The 22,350-nt window shown below is 47.8% G+C and overlaps 1 protein-coding gene across 3 annotated transcripts; it reads left to right on the top strand.

Annotated features, from left to right (window-relative positions):
• The first annotated feature begins 4,176 nt into the window (after positions 1-4,176).
• On the top strand, positions 4,177-22,334 carry LOC132591118 (acyl-CoA dehydrogenase family member 11-like). Of its 3 annotated transcripts, XM_060269310.1 has the most exons (15): positions 4,178-4,591; positions 6,467-6,627; positions 6,836-7,068; positions 7,563-7,662; positions 8,811-8,928; positions 9,567-9,709; positions 10,325-10,474; positions 11,995-12,089; positions 13,353-13,452; positions 14,254-14,394; positions 14,624-14,716; positions 18,348-18,455; positions 19,934-20,105; positions 21,505-21,571; positions 22,197-22,334. In XM_060269310.1, exons 3-15 carry the CDS (start codon positions 7,001-7,003, stop codon positions 22,321-22,323), a joined length of 1,482 nt encoding a protein of 493 aa, XP_060125293.1. In that variant the 5' UTR covers positions 4,178-4,591; positions 6,467-6,627; positions 6,836-7,000; the 3' UTR covers positions 22,324-22,334. The 3 variants fall into 3 exon arrangements, with proteins under 3 accessions (XP_060125291.1, XP_060125293.1, XP_060125292.1); XM_060269308.1 differs by lacking the exon at positions 6,467-6,627 and having other exon boundaries at positions 4,177-4,591; positions 22,197-22,332; XM_060269309.1 differs by lacking the exon at positions 4,178-4,591 and having other exon boundaries at positions 6,622-6,748.
• The last annotated feature ends 16 nt before the right edge of the window (positions 22,335-22,350 follow it).

Here is a 22,350-nt window from a genome sequence, read left to right as displayed (position 1 = left end):
CTGTTTTCCATGGAGTGTTGGACCTACAGGAAGACAGATATGCCTATGATAAGAAAGAGTTACTTCTAGGCAACCAGGGATTTCAATTTTCAGCTGTTCCCTGGCTGCCCCAATTTTAGACTCCAAATGATTACCATAAGTATGGCAGGCTAGCAAAAGTTTTTGAGGACTGTTAAGCTTTGGAGGTTGATTTTCAAGATTGACCTACGCACTATTCAACAGCGATGGCTTACCTGATTGTGTGTAATAGTTTTAGCTGCCCTTTATTCACGTGTCACTGATTAAAATAATTGCATTTATAATTTGGTCGGCACCTTTCATCCATGTTATTCAAGACAATGAATAATGTTATTTCCCTCTTCTCCTACCTCATTCCCGGTTACACACATACTTGGAATGCAGAAAGGCCTCAACTTCAATTTAATAAAAAGGACTCAGATGGCAGGCTAGAGAAAGACCTTTGCCTTAAACTAGGACAGAAGTAGGGAGACTAATGGTCTATGTGACTCAGGATAAGTACAAAGTTAATGAGTGTGACACACAGGGATAGTGAACAGCATAAAGCTTCACTTCTTACTGAGAATCACATTTTCTGAGTATTGAAAATTGGTTCAGTTACTGCTTTGAACCATAATAATATAAAGAACTAGCTGGCCCTGCCACGCGTTGCTGTGGCTCAGTCTGTTAAATGGAGCCTCAGTCCCCCTTCAGACTACCCCCACACCTTCAGAGTCCCCCTCTTTTACGCGTGTAATATTTACACAGGCGCATCCTTGTGACTCCCCCCCCCCGTCCCAACCCATGACCTATCCCGCCCCCTCCTCCCCACATCCCCCACCCAGGCAAGCCCCCACCTCCACTTGGCCTAGTCTGGAAAGCGGCCTAGTCTGCAAGGCCAAGCCGAGATGCTGTGGAGAGGGAAGTTTTCCTAGGTGCAGTACCAGTGTAGCTGTCATAGCTGTCACCAGAGGGCGCTGTTTTGCAACCTCTCCTGTGCTCCCAGCACGCACTTTCGTATGATTTGAGAGTTCTGAAACATGGGGTTTTGGGTTTTTTACCTGGCGTAGGTGACACATCTGTCTTTGAAAACGGTATGGGGTCACTCGGGTAGCCACATTTGACTTTGTGTCCAAATTTCAACGCTATCGGTCAAGCGGTTTTGTTGAACATTGGAGACGAAGGAACATACCCAGTTTACATTTTTTTTATATATAGATTGTATAGTCTCCCAGGTTTGAGCCCCAGTTTGGGCAAAAAGATTCCCGCATTGCAGGGGGTTGGACTAGATGACCATTGGGATCCCTTCCAACTCTACAGTTCTACAATTCTATGATTGGGAGACCATACAGCGGCTGGCCCCCAGATCATTCAGTTCCTGACAAAAGTTAAATGAATGCTGTTCAAGAAAGATATTACACAAGTGAAACCTTTATGTCCACAGCAAGAACCTCTGCGCCCCCCCCCCCCCCCCCCCGGTGATAAAACACTTAGCCATGTCAGAAGTTCAGGTCTCATATGTTTTGCCACCACTCAAAACCTTAGGTAGGAATTTGGGAGATTACTCCTGAAAAATTCATAAGGCAGGGGAGAGGTGATGTTCTTCCCCACGCTCCCTACATTTTGTATTGAATCTGCATAGACACTTCATAGCGGCGCTTAATTTGTGTCAAACCCTCAGCCCTTTCAACAACATGGCTTCAACGTGGGCAGTTGCCCACTTAGCTGTGAACTGTGACGGGGTCTTCTCGGTGGTTGCTCCCCATTGCTCCATGGGTGTAGCCAGGATTTTTCTTGAGGAGCAGGCTTTTGTTAGGGGAGGCAAACTTTTGTCAGTGGGGGATAGAACCTCAAATTTGTATTGATTTGTACTGATTTTTTGAGGGGGGAACAGCTGCCCCCCGGCTATGCCCATGATGCGTCTGTCTGCTTCTGTCTGCAACCTTTAGGAGGTGCAGGTAGGTAGCCGTGTTGGTCTGAGTCGAAGCAATAATAAAAAAAATTCCTTCCGTAGCACCTTAAAGACCAACTAAGTTATTATTTTGGTATGAGCTTTCGTGTGCATGCACACTTCCTCAGATATGTATCTGAATGAATTTTTTAATTTTTGCTTTAGGAGGTGCGTCTGTCTGCAACCTTTAGGATTACAGTAATTCAAAACTTTTCCTGTTTATCCAGTGTATGGGTAGGCAAACTAAGGCCCAGGGGCCAGATCCAGCCCAATCGCCTTCTAAATCCGGCCCGCAGACAGTCCGGGAATCAGTGTGTTTTTACATGAATACTGTAGAACGTGTGCTTTTATTTAAAATGCATCTGGGTTATTTGTGGGGCATAGGAATTTGTTCATTTCCCCCAAAAAATATAGTCCACCCCCCCACAAGGTCTGAGGTACAGTGGACCAGCCCCCTGCAGAAAAAGTTTGCTGACCCCTGATCCAGTGCATTTGATGGCCGACAGACACCCTTCCTGGCAATTCTGAGTTGCACCCAATGCTAGGCCTACTCAGAGCAGACCCACAGAGGGTTATTTATTTTTAATAAATGTGTGTATACTCATAACAATATCTGAGTAGTTCCCAACAATTATACACTGTACCATACAATAAGTTAGTGGGTGTGACTCATTTAAATCAAATAAATTCCACAGGTTTACCCTGAGCAGTTGGACACAATCCCTTAAATGTTTAGCTGTGAGAGCAGGTGAATTTCTCTCCAGAGGTTTTTTAAACTGCTTTTGGAAGTTCTAATTGTATTGTTTTTAAGTGTTTGCCTCCCTGGGCTCCTTTGCAATGAAGGGCGGGATTATAAATTTAAGAAATGAATATTAAGCGGCCCCTGGAACGCGTGAAGGTCAGCTGATGTGTCCCTGAGCAAGTGCAGAGAGCATTTCCCTTGAGGATCATATATACAGAGGACTATTTTCAAACTGAGAAGAAACTTGAGTCTCTCCAGACCTCTAATTAGGCTATCTGGAAGTTGGGGCAAGCAATGGGGATGTTTGTTTGCTTCCTTGTTTCCAAAGGAGTATCTGGGGGAGCTTTGCGACGGCGGGAGTGAAAGCCGCAATTTCCCTCAGACCGAGCTTCCCTTCAGGCGGAATAGAATCCTGCCCGCTTCCCGCCTAAATTCAACGGTCGACTCCGACGTTCTCCTCAGGCGGGCGCTGAATTTAGGCGGGAAGCGGGCAGGATTCTATTTGACATGAAGGGGAAAAACCTCCGTCTGAGGGAAAACCTCTGGCCGTTTAGTTTCATATTGAAGTATTAATCCGGGTAGTGCCTCAAAGCATCAACCTGTATCTCCAAAGGCTGTGCTTGGGGATACTTCCTGCCTGAAAACCTGGAGAGCGATTGCTGCCAGGGTTTGTGGACAATACTGAGCTCGATGGACCAAGCGGCAGCTTCCTATTTTCTTGCAAATAAAGTGGGATCGGGTCGAGGGAGGGAATCTGCTCCGCCAGCTCCGCTGCCGCCTCCTATCTTTCCTCGAAACCTTCAAAGAGGTGCCTGCCCTTTGCAAGGTCCCATTCAATTCTGGCTCGTCCTGTCGGCTACTTGCGCAAGGGAAAGGGGTCCTTTCTTTTGTTAAAAGTCCCAGTTCCCGCCTCCAGCCTTGCCTTCTAAACTGTCTTTTGCAGGAGGCGTCGTAGTCCCTGTTTCGTATTCCGCCTTTACTGGACCTCTTTAGTCATGTTGTTGTTTTCATATTGAAGCATGAATCCGGGTTCAGTGCCTAAAAAGCACCTATCCCCAGGCAAGGGCGAGGAGAGACTCCCTGCCTGAAAACCTGGAGAGCGATAGCTGCCAGGGCTTGCTGACAATACCAATGGGCTGACTTAGTTGTAGAACGCAGCTTCCTATTTTCGTGCAAATGAAGGTGGATCGGGTGGAGAGAGGGAGTTTGCTCCGCCAACTCCGCTGCTTCCTCTTCTTCCTCCTTTTGCCGAAGTTGGGGAAACCTTCAAATCGGTGCTTTGCAAGGTGTATCTATGAAGTTTCCTTTCGCCGTTGCTCGCCAGCCTCATCCTGCCGGCTGCTTGAGCAAGGGAAAGAGATCCATTTTTCTTTTCTTTTTTTATGCAAACCTCTGGGGCAATTGGCCTCCTGGCCTGCCGAGGAGCTGTCTCTTTCTAAATTTGTTTATGCACGCAGAATCGCTCCCGTTCCGGCTTCCGCCTTTACTGACCTTTGTTGGAAGGGGGAGGTGGCTCAAGGCGAAACAAACGCGCCCGCTAGGTTCTTTCTTCGGCCGCTTTTGGTTTGCTTTTTGGCTTTTGGTTGGTTGGTTGGTTGGTTGGTTTTGGCAAGTTGGCCATGTGGACGACGAAGCTGTCAAACTGCAAAGTTTGGTTGCAAAGCTTTGGGAAAGCAGGGAATCAAAAGTGCAAAGCTTGGGGCAAGAGGCGAATCGCGTTTTCCAAAGGCTGGAATCAGCAAGTGGAGCCCATGGATCAAAAATGCTCCTCACAACACCCAAGGGAGCTTTTTGCCAGGAAAGAAATTGGCGTCTTTTGTCAAGAACAGCCTAGGATTAGAAATCTATACCTGGAAGATGCTTTTCTTCAGGATTACTTGAAATCACAGCTACCCACTGAGGTCTGTATTTTATATATCATACTAGCTGACCCGGCCACACGTTGCTGTGGTTCTTTCCTGTGATCCCCTCCCCATGACGTATCATGCCCCTCCTCCCTCCACCCCGGCTCATCCCTGTGTTTCGGTAGGATACCCTTCCCTCTTGTCCCTGGGGAGTGTTCACCCCTCCCCCCTGTATCTCCATACCTTGGCCCCCACCCTTCGAAAAGGAACTGTTAGGTTCTGGGTTCTATTTCCCAGCATGCACTTTTGTCTGAACCCTCTGTTGTCCCTGGGGAGTGTTGGCCCCTACCCCGGTATCTTCCTACATTGGCCCCCAGCCTTGGAGAAGGAGCTGTCAGTTTCTGGGTTCCATTTCCCAGTATTTACTTTGTCTGAGCCCTCTGTTGTCCCCTCCCCCCTGTATCTCCATACATTGGCCCCTGCGCACGCATCGTGAACATTTCTATATATTTAGATTAAGGATCAGGGGTGATGATGCGCCCTGGGACCCAGAGAACTACTTAAAGAATCCCAACCCGGGGGGGGGGTCAAATAGCGAAGCCCCATAGCCCCGTAGCAACAGACAGGCCCAGACAGAAGGAGGGGGGTCATATGGGCCACTTGGTGCGGGCCTCCGAATCTAAAGGGGGCCTCGGTCAGCATATTCACAATCATTAAAATGAAAAAAGTAACAAAAGGGTTAAAAACAGGGCCACATTATCTACCTGGCCCGGGACCTGTAAGGGCCTGGCAACAGAAAGTGCGTTCTGAAGCACCCGAGTTGTTCAGTTCCATGAAAAACCCAGGAAGTGGTAAGGGGAAGGTAGGGAATTGTAAATGGGGTGGCCACTGCAAATATCTGGGGAGAGAAAGTGCATGGTTGTTGTTGTTTTTTAAAAAAGACGCAGAGGTTTACAATCAGTTGTTTCTCCTAAAATAAGACATACCCATAAAATAAGCCATAGCAGGATTTCTAAGCATTTGCGCAATATAAGCCATACCCTGAAAATAAGACATAGTGATAGGCGCAGTTCTGGAGGGCCCCAAGGAATAGGCAAGGCTGGACGCATAATAAAAAATAAGACATCCCCTGAAAATAAGCCAATGTGGGGTTATTTTAGGAATAAGAGTGTCTTATTTTTGGAGAAGCACGGTAAAGCCTAGGTTAAAAGGGGCATGACTGCCCTTACTTAAAATGGCCGCCAGAGCCTCGCATGTGACACAACACCCACTAAATTACGGTATAAAGCGAAAACCCCTTGCTGTGCCCCCAAGTGCGTGTTAGGAGAAATGATGAAAGACTGCCTAATGCTGCCAGGCGTTTATTAATGCAGCCGCCGGAAGAGGCTTTGGGCTTGGGGTGGAATAGCTGTTTTTGTGGTTGCAAGGCCTCCTGTTTTACAGGATTTCGTGGCGGAGGCGGGGTTTGTGGGTGTGGCGCGTTGTTGTGGCTAATCCCTATGACTGCCCCCACGTGTCCCAATCCATGATCTATTCTGTTTGTCCCCCCCTCCATGACCGGTGTATCTCATGACGTTTTGAAGGATGGTATTTATTTTTGTCTTGTGGATTTTTTGGGGGTAGTGGTGCTAAATTGTAAAGTAAAAACCCCTTGCCGTGCCCCCAAGTGCGTTGCTGTGGGTTATCTATCCCCCCACCCTACGTCAGCCCATGACCTATTTGGGCTCCTCCTCCCCCTCTTAGTTTATAGCATAAGCACATTTCAAATAGCAGCAGTACATAATACTCAGTTTAAAAGGAACAGTACCAGAGACCGGTGAGGTCAAACAGGGAGCCCAATACTTTGTTTTATGTTCTGCTTACTGTGATGTTTTGTTTTTTATTATTTAATTGTTATTTTATTTTTTTATTTTTTTATACATACATACATAGGGACGCGGGTGGCACTGTGGTCTAAACCACAGAGCCTAGGGCTTGCCGATCCGAAGGTCAGCAGTTCGAATCCCCGTGACGGGGTGAGCTCCTGTTGCTCGGTCCCAGCTCCTGCCAACCTAGCAGTTTGAAAGGACGTCAAAGTGCAAGTAGATAAATAGGTACTGCTATGGCGGGAAGGTAAACGGCGTTTCCGTGTGCTGCTCTGGTTCGCCAAAAGCGGCTTAGTCATGTTGGCCACATGACCTGAAAGCTGTACACCAGTCACAACTGGACCTAATGGTAAGGGGTCCCTTTACCTTTACCCTATACATACATACATACATACATACATACTTGTCCATCTGCCCACATTTTTTTACTTTGCAGGTGTTTGCTGACGTAAGTTTGGACCTTGAACAGTTTGGGACTCGTGTGAAGGATGAAATTGATCTCCTGGGACGCGAGTGTGAGTTAAACCCTCCACAACTTAAGCAGTTCGATGCCTGGGGGCGGCGTGTGGATGAAATTATCACCTGCCCAGCCTGGAAGAGGATGAAGGAGATCTCAGCTGAGGAGGGGCTGATTGCTGAAGCTTATGAGAGGAGATACTCTAACTGGAGGTACAAATTTAGTTGACACCTGCAGACTCAGTTGGCCACACTTCAGGGTGGTGAACATGTCCATATACCTCCAGTGCCATTCAAAATGAAATGTCCCTACAGTGGGGATGGTGACACTTTTCTAGATGAAAGCACTCCCACAGTAGAACTCCCACAGCATGTAATGATTGGCCACCGATTTGGATGGCTTTAAAATATCGCAAGACAGATTCATGTAAGGCTACTATCAATGGCTACTAGCTACGATGGCTATGTTCTGCTTCCATGGTCGAAGGCAGTATGCCTCTGAACACCATTTCCTGGTAATTGGAAGTGGGAAGACTGCTGTTGCACTCATGTCCTGCTTGTGAGCTTCCCATTGAGGCATCTGCTTGGCCACTGTGAAAACAGAGTGCTGAACCTGATAGGCCTTTAGCCAAGCTCTTTTTGTGTTCTTGTGTAGCTGACATCTCTCTATAACAAATATATTTTTCCCTTTGTTTCTCCTTCCACAGCCGCATTCATCAGATTGCCAAACTGTACCTTTTTGCAGCTTCTTCTGGTTTATTTTCGTGTCCTCTGGCCATGACTGATGGAGCAGCAAAAGTAATAGAGGTGAGATCACAAGTCAGTGCTCAGCAGGTAGAACACTATATTGCATTGCTCTGAATTAGACTGTCAGAGATTCATTTCTGGAATGTTGCTACCAAAGTAAAACACCCTACCCATAAATTTTCCTTACCAAAAAAACAAAACCCCATTCACAACACTATTATTTAGAAACTTTGGAGAGCTGCTAGACCAAGCATCCCCAAACTGCGGTCCTCCAGATGTTTTGGCCTACAACTCCCATGATCCCTAGGTAACAGGACCAGTGGTCGGGGAAGATGGGAATTGTAGTCCAAAACATCTGGAGGGCCAAAGTTTGGGGATGCCTGTGCTAGACTAATACTGAACTATGCTAATTGTCTGGCTCTATATAAGACATATTCCTCAGTTCCCCAAGGCCTTCCCTAATAAGGCCAGATTGGGAGTTAGCAAAACTGGTGCATATGTGGCATCCTGGCTCTGCTTAAATCCAAAGTGATGCATATCAGCCAGCTCTGCTGAAAAACCTTTTGGTCATTATCTCAGAGGCAGATCTTTGGCAGGGCAACTTGTTCCACCACACTGGAACAGTGTGGCTCTGAATTTTGGCCTTGCACAGGGCGCCCCAATGAAATTTAAAAGACCAAAGTCTACTCCTGACTATCTGGACTTGCTGGTGTAAGATCTTTGTGGGGAAGCTCCCTTGCCTGACTTTGCAGCTCACCTAGCCCTAGCCAGACTGTCATGGACTGGTTGGATGCAGAGGAGTAGTGGGAGGCACCAGCAAGGGAATCACCAGGTGAAGAAGGCTCAGTGCCAGGACATTTGTGGTGGGACAATGATGCATGATTAGAGGAAGGTGTCAAAATCTGAATAAGGAACAGGGTTTAGTGAGCAGGAAGAGGCTGTGACAGAGGGCAGTCGAGACTCAGAGGTGTCAGAGGAATGGGGCCAGGAGACAGAAATGAGGCAGGTTGCTGCAGAATCCAGGGAGTCTCCCCCTCCTGCTGTGACCAGCTCTCCTCCCACCTGGTCTCCCAAAGCATGCAGAGGAATAAAGAGGGAGGAGCAACAGATGACAAAACAACAGAGTCTTGAACTGCTGGGGAAGGAGCCACGAGAGGAAATCCTGATTGTTTTTCTTTCTCCCGTCTGTTTGCTGCAACTCCCAACAGTCCTTGGGGATCCCCAAGCCCCTCGAAGAAGTTTTTATCCACTTGACATCACGTGACCCTGCCAAATTCTGGACTTCTGGCCAGTGGATGACTGAACGCAGAGGAGGCTCCGATGTTGGTAAGTGTACCCCAAAGTGGGAAGTCTGACACAGAGTGCTTTCAGCGATACAAAATGCCTTATGAAATGAGTAGCGGTGCAGCTAGATAAGGTTATACCATCAGCCTAATGGTCTGTTGAGGCATGGGGACAACATGAATAAAATATGGTAGTTTCTCATGCTTTCTCTTGTGATTCTGTGAAACTTGAACTCAGATCCATCTGCAGGCTTCTGTCCCATAGGCAGCCCCATAGTAATCACCATGGCAACATTGCTGGTGGGTAGGATATAGCCAATCCTATGGATTGCAAACATTGTAGCTGCTTAAGTTTTCCTATTGCTTGAGTTTCACCTTAGGAACATAGGAAGCTGCCTTATACAGTACAGAGTCAGTATTGTCTACATGGACTGGCAGCTGTTGTCCAGGGTTCCGGGCAGGGATCTTTGCCAGCCCTACCTAGAGATGCCGGGTTTTGATCCTGGGAACATCTGTATATGAAGCAGGTGCCATGGCCTTTCCCCAAAGTTTCTTGAGGTGTCACCTTCCTTTCTTGGCTACACTGCTGAATGATAATGTTGCATTTTCTTCAGCTTGAAGCCAGTGCTGGTTATCTGCGAAGATCAGCAGCAGCTAAGACTGGGTGTTCTTTTCTTGCAGCTAGTGGCACAGAGACAGTTGCCCTGGAACTCCCTGATGGCAGCTACAGCCTCCATGGCTTGAAATGGTTTACTTCGGCCACCGATTCAGATATAACTTTGACACTGGCAAGGAGCATGACTGCAGATGGACAAATACAGCAGGTCAGATTCCTAGCTGGGGAAACTGAAGGACCAGCTCACAAGCAGCAATCAGTAATGTGAAAGTGGGGTGAGAAACAGGTTCCTTCACTGGCCACTGGCCATTTTGACAGGCATTGGGGCCACTTACCTGCCACTCACCTGACATCATATGATCCATTGGGCCTTGCTGTGTTAATCAGCTGATGAGCGCTTATAGCAAAACCCACTTTGGGCAGGAATCGGCTGCACTAAGAAGCTCCCACTTGAGAACTCTGTAGCATAGCCAATCCCTGCAGGGCTTGTAACACCATAAAACAGTTGATCAACACTGACAGCAAACCTTGTTTGCCAAGAAGCTATCCAGAGTAGTACACTTTAAGGATCCTGATTGTCCCCTTACAGCCATGTTTTTACCTGCCACATACTCATATCACATATGATGTCAGGTGAGGATCAGGGGGGCTTGGTTTGCAGAAAACAGCTTCACAGGCCAAAGAGAACCCTTGCCTGGCCTAATTTGGTTCACAGGCTGGACGTTCCCCATTGCTGCAGTAATGTATTGCACTATGTATTCATTCTAGCTCCATTCTCCTTGTTACCAGTCAGTGTTTCTCACCTTTGCATTCTTGGCTGCAGGGCTCCAAAGGTCTGTCTCTGTTCTACCTGAAGATGCGCAATGAGGAAGGGAAGCTGAATGGGATTGAGATACAACGACTGAAAGACAAGCTGGGCACAAGGCAACTGCCGACCGCGGAGCTGCTCCTAAATGGAGCCAAGACACTCAAGGTGAGCAAAAGAGAAAAAGGTGCGGAGGAAAACTTCCTCCAAAGCTCAGTTTCTACTTCCCTGGTATATCCGTGTGCACGGTAAGATGGTGGGGTGAGGCTTCAGCATTCTTCACAGGATTTCACAAAGCACTCTGTGGTCTCTACCTTACAATCTCCTCACAGATGGGGAACCTCAGACCTGGAGGCCAATTGTGGTGCTCTCTGGGCCTTAAAACTCCTCAGGCCACACACCCTATTGACCCTGCTTTATACCCCAAGGTTGTTTTTTCCCCTGGCCAGGTTGGAATGTGTCCTTGAATTCCAATAATGTCCTTTGTTTGTCTGGATGGAGAATAAAGGGGTGTGTGTGTTGAAAGTAGCCTATTGTACAAAGGGGTGTGTGTGTGTGTGTGTGTGTGTGTGTGTGTAAACTGCTTTCTGACACCTTTGTCTTTTATCCAATCCACCAAGAGCTGCTCTTCCGCTACATATATATCTATGCAACTGTACTGTGTGTACATATTTCTTCACTGAATGATTTGTGCATAGCTCCCACTGCTCTGGTTAGGAATTATGGGCAGGCGGAAAGGTTATTACAGTCGTACCTTGGTTGACAAACGCCTTGCGAGTCGATTGTTTTGGCTCTCGAACACCGCAAACCTAGAAGAGAGTGTTCCTGCTTGCGAACGTTCTTTGGAACCCGTATGTCTGGCGTGGCTTCTGCGGAACCCGTATGTCTGGTGTGGCTTCTGTGGCTTCCAATTGGCTGCAGGAGCTTCCTGCAGCCAATTGGAAGCAATGCCTTGGTTTATGAACATTTTGGAAGTCGAATGGACTTCTGGAACGGATTCCGTTTGGCTTCCAAGGTACAACTGTATAGGGTTTTATGCCCCAGGGAGAAAATGAGAGAAAGCAAATACCTAGATTTCCTGTTACAAAACTGCAAATTAACCTTATTCTGTTTTTTTCTGTTTCATGCTTTCAGATCTCTGGATGGAGAATAAAGACGTGTGTGTGTTGAAAGTAGCTTATTGTCCAAAGGTGTGTGTGTGTGTGTGTGTACGTATACGTGTACACACACACACACACACACACACACACACACACACACACGGTCCCACCCACCACTGGCACCCTCGAAAATTTGTTCCTTTGTCTTCATGCCCTTTATGTTTCTGTTACACTGATCCTTACCAAAGAATTGCATCAATCGTTTGTTTGCATGTTTCAGGTTTGTTTTGCTTACTGAGCTGCCCCCTCACCCCAATCCTGCTGTTTATAACCTATGAGCTGCTCTATCCTTCCTAATGGCTAGAATGTATCTATGCAACTGTGCTGTGTGTACTATTTCTTGACTGAATAATTTGTGCAGAGCTCCCACTGCTCTGCTTAGGAGTTATGGGCAGGTGGAAAGGTTATTATAGGCTTTTATGCCCAGGGAGAACATGAGAGAAAACAAATAGATTTCCTTTTTACTAAATTGCAACCCAGTCCATGCCCACTAACCTCATTCTGGCTTTTTCTGTTTCATGCTTCCAGATCTCTGCGGAGGGCCGGGGTGTGGCTTCCATTGTAAACATGCTGACCATCACTAGGATCCACAATGTCATTGCTGCAGTTTCGGGCATGAGAAGGTAATTCATGTCCCCTTCCCTAAGACCTACTTGGCCCTTGGGCTTAGTTGTGGCTCTTTGAATCATGCTGCTGTCTGAATAGGCATTTAAGCAAGATGAGGTTGGCTGTAAAAATGCTGTGTTTTTAAATGTTTATTAACAGATTTATTAACATTATTAATGTATATTAAAGATTTCTTGGTTTACAAAAGTATGTGCAATGTCTCTTTTTTCAAGTTACATTTTCTACAGGTCAGTTTCATTTGTTGAGACATTAGTGTTACATTAGGAAGGAAAGGGGGGAAGAGGTGGAGGAAGCCATGGTGAGTGGAGGTGGGGTTGGGATGCGATGTTTCCATTTTACTTAATGTATATGTGGGGATTTGTGTCAGCGTCGCTTGTGCAGGTTCTCTTTGCTATTTGCTTGTGTTCCTTTGGTGGTGGGTGTTTTTGAATCAGGTTAGCCATATTGATTCGTATGCTGTTTGTGGATTTTTGTCGTTGTCTTGTTTAGGCTGGGTATGTGATAAAGGGGAGCAATACTGGGATGAAGGCAGCTTCTTCTATTTGTCCCCGTATCAGTTTCAGTTTATTGGTTAATTTTTCTAGTAAGGCAGTTTCGCATACTATTTGGTACCATTGGTCTATGTGTGAAAATGCTGTTAAGAAACTCCTGGTTTCCAAATTGTGGAAGTAAACTACAGTTCCTAAGATTCCTTTGGGAGAATCATGTACTTACAGTGTATGGTGCAGATGGTGACCTCTATGTTACTATCTCTCAAATAAAACTAGTGCTTCTGAGCTGCAATTAGCTACCTCAATCAGAACAAGAGTGAGGAACATGAGACCCTCCAGATATTGCTGGACTACAGCTTCCATCATTTCTGACCATTGGCAATGCTGGCTGGGGCTGGTGCAAGTTGTAGTCCAGCAACATCTGGAGGGCCACAGGTTAGTCACTCAACAGCTGTGGCCTTTGTGACGTTGGGGCATGTCTTCTCACATGTGACCTTTTTTGAGCACTAAGGTCATCAGGAGAGGCCTTGCTCCAAATTCTGCCACTTTCTGGAGCCAGATTTGAGTGATCTCCCAATGGGCTTGCCAGCTAACAAGAATCCTCCCTGACTTTGTGTTGTGAATCAGAGCTATCTAGGGGGTAGGGTGTTTGTTGTATGTGAGCAACAAAGTGGTGCATCTAAAGCATAATTACAGCATGATATGAGAGGAATACAGGAAAAATAGCCAAGTGCATTCAATTAGCTAAAAATTACTTTCCATCTCCAGAGTGATCACCCTGGCAAGGGATTATGCCACCAAGAGGGAAGCCTTTGGAAAACCGCTGAAGGCTCACCCGTTGCACATGCAGACTTTGGCTCGAATGGAGGTGAGCATTCGGAGGTGCTGGTTTTGCTTGACCTTGACCCTTGAAGTCTTCCCCTGCCACCTACAAAGCATATGAGACTCCCCACCACAGTCATGTTCCTCTTGGTCATGAGGTGAAGGTGGTTTCCTCTTTCTCCCTTGAAAAGCACATACGGTAGAGCCGAAGGAGGAAGTTGGAAGAGTGAGGTTCTTTCTTACAGCCTCTTTCAGCTCCATGTGCTTTTCAGACCTCAGATGAATTCTGTTGGATCCAGCAGCTCCCTTAGAAAAGCAAAATGCCTGTGTATGTAGTGTTTTTCTCTGTCTCAAGGTGGGGTGGGGGCTTACCAGTGGGAGTGCAAAAAGAAGTGACCAGAGGTGGTGGCAATGGCTCTCCAGGATTTCAGGCAGGGAACTTGGATATGTCGGGTACTGAACCAGGATTTCAGGCCGCCCTACCTGGATATGTCTGGCATCAAACCTGGGACCTAATGCATGCTAGGCAAATGCTCTACCACTAAGCTAAAATCCTTAAGAAATAGGAAGCTGCCTTATACTGAGTAAGACATCATTTTCCATCTAGTTCATTATTGTCTACATTAACTGGCATTGGCTTTCCAGTGTTTCAGGGAGGGAACCCTACCAGGATATGCCAAGGATTGATCCTGGGACTTTCTGTATGCCAACCAGGTGTTCTGCCGCTCAGCTACAGCCCTTGCCCAATATGACATCCTTTTTTCTCCAGCCGAGTTTTACTTGTTGTAAGAACGTTGTGTGCTTCTCCACCCTGCCCCAATGATCCCAGGCTGTCTTGTTCCTGCAGGTGCAAGCTCGAGGAGCATTCCTGCTGATGATGGAGATAGGGAGATTGCTTGGACTGGAAGAAACCAATAAGGACACTGAGGAAGACCAGCACATGCTTAGACTGCTGACGCCTGTTGCCAAACTTTACACTGGGAAACAGGTAGTGTTTCAAGGGCTAGAATTTGGTTTCATGGTTTAGTTACATATTGGGCTCTGAAGCAAAAAGGAAGGATTAACATAGGAGCCAGATGCTAATTGTGGGGGAGAAGAGGAAAGGAAAGAACTAAAGTTGGTCATTGTTTAATGGCCAAGTGGTTGTGAGACCGGGGCAGATCTCTGGGTGTTCAAGGTTAATGGGAATGTACACATATCACATGTCTTTTTTGCAGGCTGTTGCGGTTATCTCAGAAGGGCTGGAGTGTTTTGGAGGGCAGGGCTACATGGAAGATACAGGCCTGGCGGGAGCTTTGCGGGATGCCCAGGTATTAAGTCACACACCCACACCCTGCAAAAAGGGCATTTTTCTTAGCCTCTCCTTCTTTCAGCAACCTACTCATGGGTGTACCCAGCATGGGGCAGGGGGTGCAGCTGCCCCCCCAGAAGACCAAACTGCGGGCCCGACTAGGGAAGCAAATACCCTGTGCAGGCGCCTCGCTTGTTGACACGGGAGGGGAGAGGGGGAGGAAACGCTGCTGGTGCACGCTGCTGGTGCCCGCCCTGCCTACATTTGCACCAATTCCCGCCCACTAAAGCCTTCGCGCCTCCCAATGGAAAGCCCTGCCGGGCGGCAACCTCTCCTGCCTAAGAGTTCTGCTGGGCTGGCAAGTGAAGGAGACGCGATCCCTGCATTGGTTGCAGCCGCTGCCACGCTCTACCTCCCGGTAGGCTGCACTGCGATCGTCGGCGCCGCAGGCTGGGAATCGCCCCCTTCCTCCCTCCGCACCCCCTACCCCCCCTCCTGAGTTAGGAGTTGCTACTGAGACTCCTCCTGGGCCGGGAGAGAAAGTGCACCGACAGGAGCCAGTTCAGTCTCGGCGGGCAGAAGCCCACAAAGGAGGAGTGGGGGGCGGCGCCCGAAGGCGGTGGTTGTGGCTGCTGCAATGAAGCTGTGTGGGGGCGTTTGCGCTGGATTGCCGGCGGCAGGAGTAGCCCAGCGGCAGTGACCCTTCCTCGCCGCCCCCCACCTCCGGCAATAGGAAAGGAGCTGCCTTGGGGAGCGGTACAGCTCTCCGCTCCCCCTGCGTGCATTGCCCTCTCCGGGCATTGGCTGCTGTTTCCTTCTTTGCAATGCGCCCCCCCCCAGCCGCTCTCCCTTGCTGCCCCTGCCGAGAGAGGGGCGTTGAGGGCGGGGGAGTCGCTGCCGCCACCGTAGGGTCGCAGCTGGGGGGGGCTCGCTTGCTCGCTCGCCTGCGCTGCGCCACCCCACCTTTTCCATCTTTTGCTCCCTTGCAATGGGGAGGCGGCGGTGGCAGCTTCTTCTTCTTCTTCTTTGAGGGCCTCAGCTTGGCGGGGAGGGGGGTCCCCAGTATCCTCCCAGGCCACGGGGGGATGGCCCCCCAGGACTAGCAGACCTCTGAGCTCCTTCCCCATCCCAGATATATAGGGTGGGAACTGGCAAGGCTTCGGGGGGACATCGAGGAGGGAAAGCGGGGCCCAAAGGGGTTTTTCAGGGGGGTGGCTAGCCGTAAATGGATGGGAGCGGTGTTTTCAAAGCAGGGCCGTCTTAAGCATACCTGGCGTCCTGGCACCGTGGTGTGACGGATCCCTCTGGTGCCCCCACCCCGCCCTGTTTCCCGGCACGGCAGGCGCAGCTCACAGCGCGGCTGCCGCCTGGAGGGCTAAAGCCCTGCGCAACCCAGTCTGGCTGTAGGGCCGGCCCTGGGCCAGGGGGTGCTGCCCGCCCCCTGTTGTGACGCCCCTGCACGCGGCGGAGGCGGCCCCAGGCCCGCACGCCTCCGGAAAGCAGCCTGAGAGCCGATGAACAGCCTCCGCCGCGCCTCTCAGCGGGCACAGCGGCGCCCCTGGTGGCCTGGCACCCCACGCCACTGGACCCGGGCCTAGAGATGGCCCTGCTTCAGAGCAGGGGAATTTCGTGTGAGAGAGTTTAGGGGGTTCATTTAGCGGCTGCAGCCGCCGCCTCAGAGTCGTCGGGCCCACTGGCCCTGTAGCCCCGCCCACATTCCCACTTTGTGGCCCCTCCCGTGCCTTGGCCCCGCCCCTGAACGACCATGGCTTGCCCCCCCAGTTTTGATCCTGGGTACGCCCCTGAACCTACTGTATATCCTATAGCAGTGCTGTTGAGGTAGAGCAGGGGACAAAAACTGGCTTCAGAATCTTGGTGGTGGCTCCATTATTTGGAGAGTCTTCCGGAGCTTAGACATCGCTTATCACAGAAGTCTAAGCTCACATTAGAATTAACTATTTTCACTCTTCTTCCAGGTAAAAGTTCTGCAGTTCAAAAATGTACTCTCTGTATCTGTTTCCCTCTCCAGGATTAAGAATGCACCAGTTGTTGATAGAAAGAGCAGCTTCAAACTGTGTCCCTATAGCTTGTAACTGGATTTACTCGCCAAATACCAGGGACTCAAATTTAACGGCATGTGTTAATCATGAGTTAGTTACAATTCCTCAGTGGCAATGTTATTTCTTCAAAGATGAATATTTATAGTAAGCTGGTATAAGTATCCTAAGATATCCCAACCCTCTGTCTGCTGTAACAAATGAACACAGCTGGCAGAGTCTGAAAAATTGACCAGTTTTCAGCTACAAGGAGCACTATCAAGGAATAGATATGCAAATATTAGTTGGAGGGCAGTGCCCACCCTACCCTAGATCAAGAAACACATCCAAAATGTCTGTTTACAAATTAGATATAGGCCAGGTTAAGATCAGACTGCACGATACACTGCAGAAACATGAAATGAAGCCCTTACAATCCCTTCTCTACTGCAAACCACATCTGGGAGACTGCATTTCATCATAGAAGAGATGAGGGCATGTCACCATTCCACTCTCACTGGTTAACAGTGAGATTGTAAGTCTCCTAAGATGTCCCAACCCTCTGTGTGCTGTAACAAATGAGCTCAGCTGGCAGATTGTGAAAGATGGACCAGTTCTCAGCTACAAAAAGTACTTATCAAGGAACAGTTATGCAAACATATTTGGGAGATTGCATTTCATCAGAGAAGAGATGAGGACATGCGCCACCATTCCACTCTCACTGGTTAACAGCGGTCTTCTGTCCTTTTTTGGTGGCTGGGGGTGAGTGCTCACTGGGCGGGGGCAGGGCACGCGGGGCCCAGAGAACCCACCATGCCAGGCTTTCCCTCACCACCAATACTGCTAGGTGTGCGCACATGGGGCATGGAGGGTTCACGGAGCCTGCGTGCTAGCTCATCCCTGGCCACCAGAATCAAGTGGGGCTACGGCCCTGCCCACCCATGCAGGGAGAAGTCTGGCTGACCGACACGGCCCTTGACTGGCAAATCCCCACTCCACCCCGACGCTGGCCAGGCAGACATTCAGCAAGGGGGCTGGGGACACAGTGGTGAGGCCAGACTCCAGGGCTGAGAGTCCCCCAGCAGCAGGCAGGTGGGACAGGAATCCCTGTGTGGCTCACACCCCCTAAAAATCATGGCCTGCTCCTTGTTAATATAGTCTGGGTGGGAACATCACAGAGATAGAAAGCACCTGTCGGGAAAGAGCTCAGCATCCTCTGCTACTCATTTTCCAACTCAAAAATCTTGCTGACCAGTGTATTTTGGGACCAGAAAGGGCAATTTGTTGATCAGCTTTCTACTTTAATTTCCTTCAGTCTTTGCCAGCTTGGAGCCCTCCGGTTCTTTTGGACTACAATTCTTAGCAGTCCCATCCAGTACAGCCATATAATGCTAGACCTGGTGGGAGTTGTCGTCTAAAACATTTGGAGGGTGACAGATTAGCAGAGATAGATTGCAGAAATTTCAGGAGTAATGTTTCATCTGGAGTGACATGCAGTTCTTACTCTTCCATGCATTACTAGTCTAACATCTCAACTTTTCCCCAGCATCTTAGATTTTGGCTTCCTTTTTAATTTTGTTTGCTGTCCCACTTTTTCCTCTGACTCCCTGACAGGTGCTAACTATCTGGGAAGGAACAACCAATATCCTCTCTCTGGATGTTCTGCGCTCCCTCGTCAAGAGCCAAGGGAAAGTGCTGGATGCATTTTTCTCTACTGCCCAGGTGAGCATTCCTCAACACTGTTTACTGTGTTCCTCAACACTCATTACTTTTAATGCCACTGCTACCAAATGTAATCCTAAACTATACCTACCTTCCAACCTGGTGCCCTCCAAATGGTTTTGACTGCAATTCCCAACAGCCATGGCCAACAGAGTTGTGCTGGAAGGGACTGATGGCATGTGCGTGTGTGTGTGTGTATTTTTATTAAATTGATATTCTATCCTTCCACCCAAAGGAGCCCAGGGCAGCAAGCAAGCAATAAAACAATCAAACATCTTAAAAGCAATTCCAGTTCATATGCAGACTGGGAAATATATCCACTTAAAAGGCTTGTTGAAAGAGGAAGGTCTTCAGCAGGTACCAAAGAGGCAACAGAGGTGGCACCTAATGTTCAAAGGGAGCAGATTTGTCTGTGCACCACCATAGAGCGGTTTTCAAAGAGACAAAACTCAAATATCATTAATATAAAGATGAATGGTTGCTTTCTAGTTTGTGGATAGATGTGTGTGTATTAGGGGCCAAAGTATTTAAGAAATCACTATACTTTTAACCATCACGCTGGCAGGGGCTAATGAGTTGTAGTCCAAAACACAGAGGACAACAGGTTGAGGAGAAGGCCTCTATTAAGAGGAGACAATAGCATTTAGCATAGATGTCTTGATTCTTAGCCATGCTGTCAAATGGAAGGTTATACCAGCTGCACCTACACACTGCAGCCGACACACTAACATGTCACGAAACACAGCTTGGAAAGCTCTGACTAGAGCAGGGAAGGTCTTCTGCAGGTACCAAAGAGGCAACAGAGTTGGCACCTAATGTTCAAAGGGAGCAGATTTCAGAGGGCAGGTGCCAGAACCCTAAAGGTCTGATTCTAAGAAATCACTATACTTTTAACCATCATGCTGGCAGGGGCTAACAGGAGTTGAGGAGAAGGCCTCTATTAAGAGGTGACAATAGCATTTTGCATAGATGGCTTGATTCTTAACCATGCTGTCAAATGGAAAGTTATACCAGCTGCACTTACACAGCCGACACACTAACATGTCACGAAACACAGTTTGGAAAGCTCTGACTAGAGGTTTAACGTATCTGATCCCAGCTGTATTTTTGTATTTCATTCCATCTAACATCATGTGTGTTTATTCTATGCCAAGGGAGGGGGACATGGCCCTCCAGGTATGGTTGGGAAGCTGCAACATGGGATTTGGAGTCTCCATCAGCTAGCTGGCATGGGCACTATTCAGGAATGATATGCATAGTCTGGCAATAGCTGGAGGACTATGGACTTCCCCTCCCCTCCCCATTGCACAATGTGATAACACCCCAAGGCTCTTTCTTGTTCAGATCAACATAGTTGCCTGGGGGAAAATGTAAACTTTTGTTCAGATTTGCTAACAGCTGAAAAGATGGTTTAGATTGGACAACAGTACTGGCTGTTTCGAGAAAAACCGATCACCATATGATTGATTTCCTTGCAGGCCAGGTTGAAGGTGGCGCTTAGCGACTCTGAACTGGAACTTTCTGTGCAAATAGTTCAAAATGCTCTCCACAAACTCAGACAGTTCACTCAGAAAATAAGCCTAAAGGGGGAAGCCGGGATGCAGCTGTCTGCAAGAGACTTTGCCTATGCTCTGGCACGGATCTATGGAGGTAATGAAAAATGCTGTTAAATAATCACTTTGCCAGCTTACTACAGGATAATGTAGAATTCAGTGCAGTAGGCTGAAGCTTATGATCACCAGGCATTCCTGGGTAGTCTTCCAACACAACTCTGCACTGCGAGTCTATGAGCAATAATTAAAAGGTGGCATTCTTTTTTACTGGATGCACAGCCATGTAGCAAGTGACTCATCTCAGGCAGGTGTAAAATCTCTTAATGTAAAAGAGGCAAGAAATTTACTTTAGGATAGGGAGAAGAAATCCATAATTGAAAAGCAGCTGTTTCCAATACTGTGACAATCAAAAGAGGATTTTTGACAGGCACAAAATGTGTTCTAGCTCCCAAAACAAAGGAGAGTCTGGCTCCCTTAGTGCAACTAACATCATATGTCACATAGCAGTACACAAAAAGGTAGTACCAAATCAATGGAGATCAAAAAGATTTAAGTTACCAACATAGAACTGAATTTATTGGAAAGCCGGCACATCAAGCTGGAATACAGTAGTTCATTTTCATTGAACGTGTCTCAGAATTCTTAAGATGATGATGGATGCACAATCTCCTGTCCGTGTGAACTGCTGTAGTTTTAAGCAAGCAGGCTGCCAGTGACCAGTGTAATTTCAGAGAAACCAATGGCCAGGTCACCTTTCCTTGTTGCTCCCAATCACTGCCATTATCTGTTGCACCACCTGTAACTACCTGATCTATTGACTACTTCCTCAGGCATACACCCATCTGGAAACGTTATCTTCATTACCTTCTAGTTTAAACCTCATTTTCCAGCTTTTGCCTCTGGAATTAAGTTTGGCAAAGACAAAACACCAGGCAGGGGTAGGAAAGAGATGGCACTAGTTCTTTGGACTGCTGTTACTTTAGTGGCATTAGGTGTATACGGGGGTGGAGGAATATTCACAGCCTAGTCTATATGCCACAAAGGCCCACCATGGGGCAGAATGGCTCATGTATGACTGCCAGATCTCTCTGCCACAGGCATGGGGAACTTTTTTCAGTTAGAGGGTTACATACCATTCAGGGAAACCTTTCAGGGACCACATACCTGTGGTGAGTAAGGCCCAAACCCAAAGTGGTAGAGAAATAAATGTAAATCTTACCTTTTACAATAGAGTACCTTCTATGCACCCCTGTCCTCCAGCCAAGCAGCATTATCAGAGCTCAAGGGAATACTCCAGCCAGCCTAAACATGCAAATAGGATATGACAGAAGGGTGGCAAGGGTTGGGTCTAGGGAGAGTCTTAAGGGGCAAGTTAAGAGGTGCTTGAGAGCCATATTTGTCCCCTGGACCAGAGGTTTCCCCTCTGCCGTTGCAGAATAATGTTACTTGGACAATAGTTCAGTAACGTTAACCACCTATATATTTGCTTTACATAGGAGTTCTCCTGCTGGAATATGCTGCCAGGCCGAATGCATCAGCCACAGACATCTATGCTGCTCAGAGGTATTAAATAAGCTTAGTCCATCCTCCAAAGCAAGTTCTGAGATGGTACAAACATATTCATATTTTTAACTGCTTAAGAAAGGGCGGCAGTCCTGAATTCTGAATTTCAGTGCAGCTGTCAAGGCTGAAGAGGAGCAGTTTAGATCGGACAAACTCATTCGGCTCGAGAACCAGGCTGTATTAATGTAGGGAAGGAAGAGAGGGACATAATGAGAGGACAGAGCTGTGTGATATTGGTGGGAAGGTGGTCACATAACCCATTTCAGAGTGGTCTGTCAAATCTATCCAGTAGGCTGCCCTATTTGGTTTTCTAAAGTGACCACATGTGCCTTGTGATCATTAGGCTCCAGAACATGGGTGGAAGAGCAGATGGTCTCAAAACTCTTCACTAAATATAAATATTAAATGTTGATGCTTATGGCAAAGAAATGGTATTTAGTTTCCAACATACATCAGGGCAGTTTCTTGCAAACCTTTAGCCCGGTGGGAAACCTATGGCCTGGAGGCCAAGAGTTCACCACCTCTTCTTAATGCAGTAGGAGAATCATTGATGGGTTTAAAGTTTAAAACCAGATTTCCAGTTTAAATCAGTTTTACACAAAGGGCTTTGTGGCAACTCTTACAGATGGTGTCACCAAGACATGTGCCCTGTGGACAGTGAAGACAAAGCTGGGTCTTATAGCACTGGAGCAGCTTCTCTGGATACTTCCTTGGTTTATGACAAACACCCAGTTCTGAAAGGAAGATCGTAAGAAGGAAGGCAGAAGAGATGCCATGCA

The sequence above is a fragment of the Zootoca vivipara genome, chromosome 17 (assembly GCF_963506605.1).
Source record: "Zootoca vivipara chromosome 17, rZooViv1.1, whole genome shotgun sequence".
NCBI classification, from domain to species: domain Eukaryota; kingdom Metazoa; phylum Chordata; class Lepidosauria; order Squamata; family Lacertidae; genus Zootoca; species Zootoca vivipara.
Note: the sequence above shows the minus strand (reverse complement) of the source record. Positions and strands in the feature narration are given on the sequence as shown.